The sequence below is a fragment of the Erithacus rubecula genome (assembly GCF_903797595.1).
Source record: "Erithacus rubecula genome assembly, chromosome: 9".
Lineage (NCBI taxonomy): Eukaryota > Metazoa > Chordata > Aves > Passeriformes > Muscicapidae > Erithacus > Erithacus rubecula.
Genome location: NC_136660.1, coordinates 22,467,491 through 22,478,145, shown reverse-complemented (window position 1 = coordinate 22,478,145; position 10,655 = coordinate 22,467,491). Strand labels below are relative to the sequence as shown.

At 56.7% G+C, this 10,655-nt stretch overlaps 1 protein-coding gene across 3 annotated transcripts; it reads left to right on the top strand.

The window, feature by feature from the left end:
* The first annotated feature begins 310 nt into the window (after nucleotides 1–310).
* KAZALD1 (Kazal type serine peptidase inhibitor domain 1) lies at nucleotides 311–10,419 on the top strand. 3 transcript variants are annotated; one of them, XM_079313159.1, is made up of 6 exons: nucleotides 3,490–4,062; nucleotides 4,655–4,690; nucleotides 5,454–6,054; nucleotides 7,244–7,404; nucleotides 8,364–8,511; nucleotides 8,723–10,419. In XM_079313159.1, exons 3-6 carry the CDS (start codon nucleotides 5,553–5,555, stop codon nucleotides 8,806–8,808), a joined length of 897 nt encoding a protein of 298 aa, XP_079169285.1. In that variant the 5' UTR covers nucleotides 3,490–4,062; nucleotides 4,655–4,690; nucleotides 5,454–5,552; the 3' UTR covers nucleotides 8,809–10,419. The 3 variants fall into 3 exon arrangements, with proteins under 3 accessions (XP_079169287.1, XP_079169285.1, XP_079169286.1); XM_079313161.1 differs by lacking the exons at nucleotides 3,490–4,062; nucleotides 4,655–4,690 and adding an exon at nucleotides 311–450; XM_079313160.1 differs by lacking the exon at nucleotides 4,655–4,690 and having other exon boundaries at nucleotides 5,459–6,054.
* Nucleotides 10,420–10,655: the final 236 nt, after the last annotated feature.

Sequence of the window (10,655 nt, the reverse complement as noted above, 5' to 3'; positions counted from 1 at the left end):
GCGCTGGGCTGGGGACATCGATTGGTCCCTGGCATTTTTAATGAGCTGCCCGACCACATGCTTTAACCTTGCCCATAATGAGGGCGAGCAGCAGCAATTCCTACCGCCTCAGCCGGCTCCCCCAGCCTTAATGAGCTAATCAATACTTGTTCTCAGCTTAATTTCCAGCTAATTGCTCTTTAATGACGCCTGGAAAAGGGCAGCCTCTTGCGGGGAGAGCGGGCAGGCTCCCCCTCCCCAGTGCCCGCCCCAGTGGCAGGGGGTGCCGGGGTGCTGGCAGTGGGTCACTTTCCCTGGCTGCGTCCCAGCCCTGCTGGAGCCTGGGGAAAGGGAGGGTGACAAGGGCGACAGCGGGCGCGGTGCCACTGCTGGCAGCACCCTCCGGAGCACCCACCCGTCTGAGGGGGCCCTCGGGCAGGCTGAACAGAGAACCCACCAGCACAAGGGAATGTACCCAAGCCCTTACCAAGACATTATCCTGGGGTGAGGGCTCCCAGGCTCGGCTGATATGGGGCTTTTAGAGTGCAGGAAGATGAGGGTGGTGGGGCAGAGGTGTCCAGGCATTACTCCAGGTTCTGCAGACCCCAGGTACAGGGTCGGTGTCACCTCAAGGGGCAGGGACGAGGCCAGCAGTGCCCTGGAGGTGGCAGCAGAGACCCCGCAGCCGCCTGCCCGCAGCGCTACCCGCACCCCTGTGCCGGGGGGGACGCCAGGGACCCCCGAGTGCTGCGGGAGGAGCCGGGCGGGTCACGGGGAGCGGGAACCCACTCTCAACCGCACCGCAGTGTCGGTAGCATCGTGCCAGTGCGGGGACATCCCAGGAATGCAGCCCCCGCCGTCTTTTCGTTTCCTGCCCCCGGCTTATTTGACTTGCGCTTGGATGGGGCTGGTGGAAAAACCTCAGGAATTGCTCACGATCGCTGCTGGAATGGAGCCGGGCCGCGGTTCTTGCCGGGAGCCCCGGGCAGATTGGACACCGGGATGTCCCTCCCCGTGCGGCCATCGCGCCCCGGGGCCGGCAGAACCTGCGCACAGCTGCAACCGCTTCCCCAAGAATGTGCTGACGGCTTGGTTCTTCAGAGGAATTCGGGCTGGAAAAGCTGGAGAAACCTGAGCCTGGCTGCTTCCTAGAGCGGGCCCGGCTTGCGAGCGGGGGGACCTGCCCTGCTGCCCATGCCTCGTCCTGCAGTGGAACCCTGGAAGGTGGCTGGCACCCCTTGAGAACCACTCAGCCTTGGTGCGGGCTGGCCAGAACCAGGCTGTCAGACAGCAGGAAACAGAGAGTGTGTTTGGTGTGAAATGAGAGAGATATGGTTTATTGTCAGAATGAGACCCTCACTGCCCCAGGCAGTGTGCTGGCAGCATTCTGTCCCAAGATCTCTGGTGACATTTGCTTCTGCTGTGACATAACTCACATTCTCAATCCCTCCAGCCCAGCCCCAATATTGCTCACCAGACTGAGTCACTTGGCCTAGGAATTTTTTTTTTCCAGAGTATATTTTTCCCTTGGCTTCATCTGCCATAAATCCCAGATTACTATGGGGTGCCTGGGGGATCAACCCAAATCTGCAGGGGGGTGTCAGTGGGGCCAGGAACAATGTGGTACCGCTGATTGGATGTGATGTGTTTCATTCTGATGGCAGAGCTCTGGGGAGATGACAAGGATATTGGGCCTGCCAGGAGCTCCCATGAACTCCGAGCATCTATGGGACTATCATAAGATGAGAAAACAGTGATGAGGAGCAGCCCACCAGAAAGGGAGGAGGAGGCTTTGGTGCTTTAAGCTGAGCCTCCAAACCCAGTTCCAGGAGCTTCACTGGGCTAATGAAGTGAGGAAAAAGGAGAGACAACTAACCAGCACTGGTAAGGAGCCAGGAATGCAATTTACCCAAGTGCCAGGCTATGCAGAGCTGTGATCACTCTTTTCCCCACAAAGTTGTCAGGCAATATAAGCCACAAACCCCATTTGCAGCCACAGCTGTGTTGATTGACTTCAGGTGTGATTGAGCAGAACTCCTTGTTAAGCACAGGTTAGATCTTCCACCTCTCATTCAGAGCTGCTACTGTTTATTAACACATTCAGCAGTCTCATTAAGCAAGAGGTTTAATTAACTGCCATGTTTGAGCTCCATCTTGTTGAGCTGAGCTAAGCTGCCCTTGGTTTTCTGAGGCTGCGTTGCATTGCTCCAGAACTGGAGTTGTTCCTGCTCAGATCTGTGTTTGGGTTTCTTCTTTAGCCAGGGGTTCTCCCCTGTTAGTGGCTGATGCTGCAGAGGTGCTCAGGTGAATTCATCCACCCAGAGGCCATGATAATCCCATGAAGATAAGACACACCAAGTGTGCAGGCCATGGCACATGGGAGAAGGAACCATGTGTGGGAAAGGACAGCAGCACTGGGGACTGTTCCCCCCTCCTGGGGGCAAGAGACACAATCTGAAACACTGATGGTCCATTTTCAGCAGTGCCTGGGATTTAAGTGCTGGCCAGGAGTTTTGTGAGCAGCAGATGGCATATAGGGCCAGGCTTGCTTCACTGCTTTGCCCCCTGTGTGGAGCAGGGGCAAGTGAGGGTGTGTTTGGTGCCAGAATGCCTGAATATGCAGGCAGTCCTCCATCCCAAAGCAGCATGGGTGGTATAGCAGGGATAACCTAGGAGGCTCAGCACTCCTTTCTAGGCCATCTACAGTCTGTCTCATCTCTGCTCAGGATCTAACCCAGTCTTGGGCTGCATGTAGGAAAACCTCAGCCCTTCCTGACTTTTCCCTGCTCCCAAAACAGCTGCAGCCCCAGCTGCTCAGCAACTCGTGGATGCTGGACCTGAAAACTTGTGGCATGTGAGGACTGCACTCAATAGGCTGGACAAGGGGAGCTGGGGGGAAGGCAGCCCTGAGCCAAGGGGCTGGGGGCCACAGAGGGGGAGTGGGATGTGAGGCTGAAGGCAGAGCTGGCAGGAAACCCCACTCTGCAGCAGGGGTCTGGAGAGGGGAGCTTGGCCGGCAGAGACAGATTTAAGGGGGCTGAAGCCTTCCGCATTTTCCATCGTTAGACATGGCTGGATTCACAATGTGACCGAGCAAAAGACCCGGAATCCGGAACGAATTTGCAGGAGGGTGTTGGAAAGCAAAAGCAGATTTTTGCAGCATGGTGAAGGAAACCAGATCCTTAGAGGGGTCCTGATTTGCTTGAGCTTCATAGGGGAACTAAATCCCACAAATTCCTTGTCTGGGGAGGAGTGATCCCCCTGGCACGTGATCCCCCTGGCACGGCATCCAGAGCATGATGCAAATTCATGAGGTGTGTTTGTGTTGCAGAGGTGTGTTGGCTGCCCCACTCCTCAGAGCCAATTCCAGAGGGAAACTGAGGCAGGGAACAGCAAGGCAGCTTGCTGGGGAGGTCTGGAGCCCCAGCCCTGTGTACATGGGCTTTGCACTCCTGTGGCATGGAGCAGCCCCACCACTGCTCCCAATAGCTCCACTCCGGCCAAGGGAACACCATGGTTTACACCCCAATACCTCCTTCATATGGGGCTCCTGGTGTGGGGTGAGTGCAGACATCCCCCAGGAGTTATCCCCCCATTTACTTACAGCAGCTGCTCAACTTTTCAGTCTATGTTTCCCAACCAAATTACAGGTTGAGAAATGCTTTTGACCACTTCCCTAGCCATGCCCATCTCTTCCATTCACTTGTCCCCAAGGACTGCTGCCAAGTTTGACTGCAGAGGGGGGGACCCCAGGCCGTTCCTGCCCCATGGATGGGGCGGAGCAGGTCCCAGGTCCCGCACACGACGGGGGGCGATTCCAGCGGGGAGGTGCCGGTGCCAGGGAGCCGGGGCGGCAGAGCTCCGGAGCGCTGCGTGGCGGGACCCCGGCAGGGAAGGGGTGCCAGCCAGCCCGTGTCCCGGTCCAGGGACGGGCCGCGGGCCCGAAGAGGGGCGGGGGGATTCACGTTTCGCTGACATCACGGCGGTGCTGGAGCGGCCGGGGGCCAGCAGCCCTGGGGGCCAGCAGCCCCGCCGCCACGGCCACCGCGCACCCGCGGCCCCCGGCACCGGCAGCTCCGGTAAGTGGCGGCTCATGGCGGGGGAGCTCCTGGGGGACCCAAGGGGAGTCGTGCCTCTTCCCAGCACTCTTCCAAGCACCCCAGACATGAGGAGCCAGAGACTAACTTTGCAATTCCCCCGCACCCTTTCTCTGGCCCCCCGCATCCATCGCGGGATGGAGCCTTACTCTGTACAGACTGGGGGAGGGCTCCGGCACTGGGACCCTCTGTCCTTTCTACCCTGGGGTGCCTGCTGGTACGGGTCAAATCACGGTTTGTTATCCGGGGGATGCATATGTGTAACCCACTGTCCGGGCCATCCCCACCCCCACCCCACCCCTAGGCTGTGGTAACCCTGAGAGAGGGGTTGAACTTGTGGGGGGGCTGCAGCTTGCCCTTCGGTGCTGTTCCTAGAGGGAGGGGAGCGGACAGCTTGTCTGCCTAGTCCCCACCCTAGCCCCGCTCGCCCTGGGGCAAAGGATCATAATTTTACTCCATCTCAAGGAAGGCAGTCATTGTATAACGGGGCAGGGAGGGGTGTTCGCAAAGGGATTTGGTTGATTGTCACCCTCTCTGGGGACAGGCTCTGAGATACCCCGTTTTCCCCTCCAGGAGAGATTGGAAGCCCGGAGTAGATCAGTTTCTCACCCGGAGTAGGTAATGCAGGCTTGGGGTTTGAGGGTAGGGACCCCACTGTGCTGGTACAGGCTGACCAGACTGGGTCTGCTGTCAGTCCAGTGGTTGCTCACCTGTGCACTGAGCTCCTCCGTGCTCAGCCTCAGTTGCCTGTGTGATAACTGAAGGGGTCCTCAAAAAAAAAAAACTTCTGGGGAGTGGAGTAGGTGATGCCTAAAAAGAGGGGTTACAGCACAGGGAGGGAAAGAGAACAAAAGCCAGGCATAACTGGGAGCATCCTTCTGGCTTGGCTGCCTCCAGCACAGAAAAAGCACCTTGTCTGCAGGATCTGCCACTCCATTGCACTTTTATGGATGGGGAGGGAGGAAAAAAGGGTTTGTGACTCTTGCAAAGCAATGGATGAAAGGAAAGAGGCATGAGAGCAATTTTCTGACAGGAGATTAGGAGCAGGGTACAAACAAGCTGAAACATGATGTTGTAGAGCAGCCTATCCAGTGCCCTGTCAACCTTGTGGCTTCCCAGGTTATGTTGGGCTGCCAAGGGATCAAGTATGAAACCTGATGGGCTGGGGACATCAGAACTATCTCTCCAGAAGGTGTTCAGCATCTCAGAGCAGGAGGTGGTTGGGGAGCTCCAGGGTGCAAAGGCTGTGACTGCAGGGCTGGGGGTGAGAGAGGCTGGTCACATCAGGCAGTGCTGCTGCTCAGAGCAAGCCAGCCAAGAGACAAAGGAATGGGAGACACTTCTTGCACCAGTAACACACTTTCTCCCTTCTCACAGGCCAGGATGACACCTCAGATCTAGAAAGGAAGATCCGAGCAGTGCCAGAAATCCCCATCCAAGTGGCCGTGGGATTGGGATAGAGGAGCTGCCGTGAGGATGTCTGAAGCCAAACCCCTCAGCATCTCTTGCCTGGTGCTCTCCTTGCTTTCCTTGCACTGGGCTTTGCTCCAGCTGGGCCAGGCTTTTCCCAGCAGCTCTGAGTACCTGCAGCGGGGCTGGCAGCGGCTGCTGGAGGAAGGGGAAGGCTGCACCGAGTGCCAGCCGGAGGAGTGCCCGGTGCCGCGCGGCTGCCTGGCTGGCACAGTGCGGGACGCCTGCGACTGCTGCTGGGAATGTGCCAACCTGGAGGGACAGATCTGTGACCTGGACAACACCAACCACTTCTATGGCAAGTGTGGGGAGCACCTGGAGTGCCGCTTGGACGCCGGGGACCTGCGGCACGGAGAGGTCCCCGAGCCCCAGTGCGCCTGCCTCTCCCAGCTGGCACTCTGCGGCTCTGACGGCAAAACCTACGCCCAGATCTGCAGGTTCCTGGAGGCTGCCCGTGCCCACCCCGATGCCAACCTCACTGTGGCCCATGAGGGTCCCTGTGAGTCAGGTAGTGGCCCTGGGGCTGTGGGAAGAGAAGCGAGGGGGTCTGGCTTAACTGTTTACAGCAAAACCACAGGGACAGGACTGCACTGGGGGCTCCATGCTGCCACTAGTCCCCCCACCCTGCTGCTCTGGGGGAGTCCCTTGCAGATCCAGTGCTTGGAGAAATCTGGGAGCATCTTTGCCAAGAGGGAGTGGAGTTTATGGGAAGCAAGAAATCCTGCTGGAACAGATGGGGAAGTTCCAGGGAATTGTTAGCAAATTCTTGGCGGCAGGGCTGGGTTCACACTGGCCTGTTGCTCCCGAGAAATGTGCCTGCCCCCTGCAAATAGAAACCAGGGCTGATTTGGCTTGGCTGTGTGATTTCCATCTCCCATTTAAAACTCAAGTGGGACCTGAGAGGGGACAGTCTAGCAGGAAGGCCATGCCCCATGCTGCCCAGTCCAGGACAGGTCATCCAGTGCTGTTACCACAGCCTGAGAGGTGCCAGGATTGACCTTATTTTCTGCAGATCATCATGTTCGTGAGTGTTTTCCCAGGTATATTTGGAGGTGGAAACACTCCCTTGAACTCTGGCTCATGATATGGGCTAGATCATGGAGCAGATGTGGGTAAGAAGGGCAGTCCTCAGTTTGTCCCTCCAGGGAAAGGATGTGGAACCTGGAGCTGTTGGCTCCATCCAGGAGATGGGGACCTGCTGACTCCCTTCATTGCTGGCATGAGCCTTATGTCAGAGCAGAGGCCTCATTTGGCTGGAAGCTCCAATACCTCATGCATCCTCACCAGCCTCAGGCTGGATGAGTGCCCCTTGGCCCTTCTCCACAGGAGGAGCGTGCTCTGGCTGCTCAGGAGAGCTTTGCTGTGTAACACTGCTGACATTGCACTCTTCCTGCTGCGTGGGTCACTTGAGCATCACTGCATGGGGGGGGGAAACTGAGGCCAGCAGGGATGGCAACCCTCCAAGGACTGGGTGGGACTGGGGAGGGAGCTCCCAGTCCCAGTTGTGAGGAGGGACCATGTCCTTGGAAAGGTGAGGTTGTGCCATGGCAGGGAGAGGACACAGACATGGGAAGGGTCCCAGCATCTCTATGTGAGTGAAATGCTGCTGCTCCAGAGACCAGCCCAAGAGAGCCCATGGGACCTGCCAAGAGTGGGACATCCTCTGAGCCCACCCTGCTCTCTACCCCTCTCTCCAGAGCCTCAGATCACCTCTCCTCCCTATGACACGTGGAACATCACTGGGCAGGATGTCATCTTCGGCTGCGAGGTCTTTGCCTACCCCATGGCATCCATTGAGTGGAGGAAGGATGGCACAGAGATGCTGCTGCCTGGAGATGACCCCCACATCTCTGTCCAGGTGAGCAGTGTGCCTAGGGCATTGAAGATGACCCCAGGGTGGCCCAGTGCTTCTCAGAGCTCATGGACAACCAGACTTGAGAGTGGCCATTCTCTGGGAATGGCCAGGCCTGGGAATGAGAAGGGTGACTGGTGGCTCTACAGCATGAGGACTCACTGAGCCAGGGCTGGTGTCTCAGTGCCATCAGAGCCACCAGCATAGCTCTCTTCTGTGATTTCCTCTAGTAATTTTTGAACTTATTTATGGAGTCCTGCAGCAGGGAGTTTCCCACTTGCCTGCCTTTAGTTTGCTGTGCATGTTGGCTTTGCTTGCAGTCCCACTGGCAAGGCTGGAAAGAGGACCTCCCGAGTGCCTTACAGCCTGGTTGTCCTCTGCTCCTGACAGCACACTCAGACAGCTCCTGCCCTTTTTTCCCAGCAGCAGGGCTGCCCTCCCAGAGCTGGCAAGCCCAGGGGTCAGCATCCTGCCTGTGGCCAGCCCCAAATATAGCACCCAGCTGGGTGTACCTAGCTATTAGAGGGTGTGGGCAGAGGCAAAGGGGTCATGCACCTCAGCCAGGCACCAATGGGGATGGAATGGATGGAGGGAGCCAGAGAAGCAGGTGGGACCTGGCATTGTGGCCCCTTTCCATCTTTCTGTCCGTCGAGCCTCCCCATAGCTTGTCACAGGGTCCGACTGAGGATCTTCACCCCAAGCAGGACTACCCTGCCTGGCTGGAAGAAACTCTACTGTCCTCCACCCCTGGCCACCACACCATAATAGTAGCCTGCAAACACAGCTGCAGTCCAGCTGGATCAGGGAAAGCTTATTTATTCCTGGGGATAAACAGAAAATAGCAGGTTGCTGCTAGAGCAATCCTGGGACCTCACTGCCTGCTGAAAGAGTGGACCCGGGGCTGTGTGGCACAGACTCCCCTTGCTCCTGCCACAAGTGCTGACAGAAATCCCCCCTTGTTGCAGTTCAGAGGAGGCCCCCAGAGGTACGAGGTGACGGGCTGGCTGCAGATCCAGGGTGTGCGGGTGACGGATGAGGGCACGTACCGCTGCTTCGCCAGGAACAGGCTTGGGGAGGTGGTGGCACTGGCCAGCCTGACTGTCTTCACACCGGGTGAGCACCATGTCCTTGTCCCCATGAGAGCATGGGGACATGGGAGGGGATGTTGGGCACTGTGCACCAGTATGGCAGAGCTGCTGGAGCAAAGGGCTGTGCTGGGGATACCCCAGACACCTGCTGTGCGTGATTTGGCTTTGGTCCTGGTGGGAAGGGAACAGGCACAACAGGGTGGCAATGTCACATTGTCCCCTTGCTGCTGTTTCAGACCAGCTCAACCTGACAGACTTCTCCCTGCCAAAGCCCCACATGACACCTGAGGACTACGGGGAGAGTGAGGAGGACTACTACTAGCCCAGAGATGGCCAGTCCAGCTGCAGAGATCACCTTACCCACAGCAACCCTTCCCTGGGCTTGGGGACATCTCTGGAGCAAGAATCCTCAGCCCAAAACTCCTTCTCTGAACAATGCTGGCACAGCAGCCTGTTTTTTTGGGGTGGGGGACGGGGTGACACATCCTTATGGGGTGCTGGGGGATGGTATGCTGGCTGCTTGGTGCAAAGGAGACCAGGGGCAGCTCTGCCTGGAGCAGGGTGGATCTGTCCTCTGGCACTGAGTGGAGACAATGGCAGGTAGGACACTGCAGGGACAGCTGTGCTGTGTGTGATGAGGACTTGGTGCTGGGGATGGAGAGTGAGGCCAGGGTAGGGGCATTATGTCCTGTGTGAATAATTTTTGGGGAAGCTGGAGCAGAGAGCTGGGACCTGACTGTGATAACCAGTGTGTCACCCCCTGTCTGCTCTGTATCCCCCAAGCACAGAGACATCCCAGCTTCTCCCCAGAACTTGAGGAGTCTGCTGCCAAAAAACCCCTTCTCTTCTGTTTTGTTTTTAACCAGAAAAGTAGTGATTTGAAGAAACCAGGCACTTGTGGCTTTCAGTGCTGTCTTTTCTCCAGCTGAACCACCCTTGTGGTCAGAAACACTTTGGCCTTTTTTTGACTGACTTCATGTTTTCCCTTCCATGCCTTTGACTGACTTCATGTTTTCCTTTGTCATTTTGGTTGATGTTATTTAAAATACACATGTAGGTCAAAGCCAGGGCCAGCTGACTGTCCTGAATCCACAAGGATGATTATGGGGGTGAGGAAGGGTGCAAACACTGTGGATGCTACCTTGAGTTGAGGAGCCCTCCTCCCCATTCCAGTGCTCACAGCTGGTCCTGGTGTGGGTTCTGCCCTTTCCACCTGGGATTGGGGGTGCCCAGCAGACAAACTCCTGTGGAGTGGTGATGCATTCACTCAAATCACTGTACTCCCATGTGTTTGGATCCCATCCCACTGCTTCTCATGTTGGGGTCCTAAGTTCTGTGACACTAGGGTCTGCACTCAGGTGACCACAGCCCTGTCAAGTGTGGAGCAGCTCTGTGCCTGGTTGGTGAAGTAAAGGGATGGTCCAGTTTCCACTGGAAACATTATATTAAAAAAAATCCCACCTACCTCCCAGAGCTGGTGATTTAGGGCAAACTTTTATTTGGAGGGAGCAGAGGAAGGAAGCTCAGAGCTGCACTGTGCTGCAAAATGCCCAGAGAGAGCTATCAGGACCCTTCCTATGGGAACTCTGGGGCTGATCTCACATTCAAGGGGTGCTTTATCCCCGAAAACAGCTGCATTTACTGGATTTCTGGTTCTCAAAACCTCCATATGGACCAAACCACTCCAGTGACTCAGTCCCAGCTCCAGGGAGGTCCAGAGCTGCAGCAGGGAGCCAGACCCTGTGAGGAAGGAATTGGCCAGACCCCAGCCAGGAGCAGGCAGGATGCAGTAAGGCTGGTGGCTCGCGTCCCATGCTACTCTCCTTCACATGTTTTTCTTTTCTTTTCTTCCTTTTTCTCTTGAGAGCTGGCTCAGATGACACAGTTACAGCACTGAAACCTGAACAAGCAAATAAAAGGGATTTGTCTGGAATTGGCAGCAGAGCAAAATTCCTGCAGACGCTGAGGCTGGGCCAGTCCTGGCCCCCTGCACCACAGCTTGATGGGGCACTGCTGCCCTGCCTGCTGGAGTGCCTACCCTTTCTGGCAGAAAACCCCTTCTGAATCTGAGAAATGCAAAAGCCATTGATGCCTCAGCCTCTCCTTCCATCTAACAGTGTAACAGAATCCTCCTGAGCTGATCAGCTGGAGAGTCTTCAGGAGGGACCA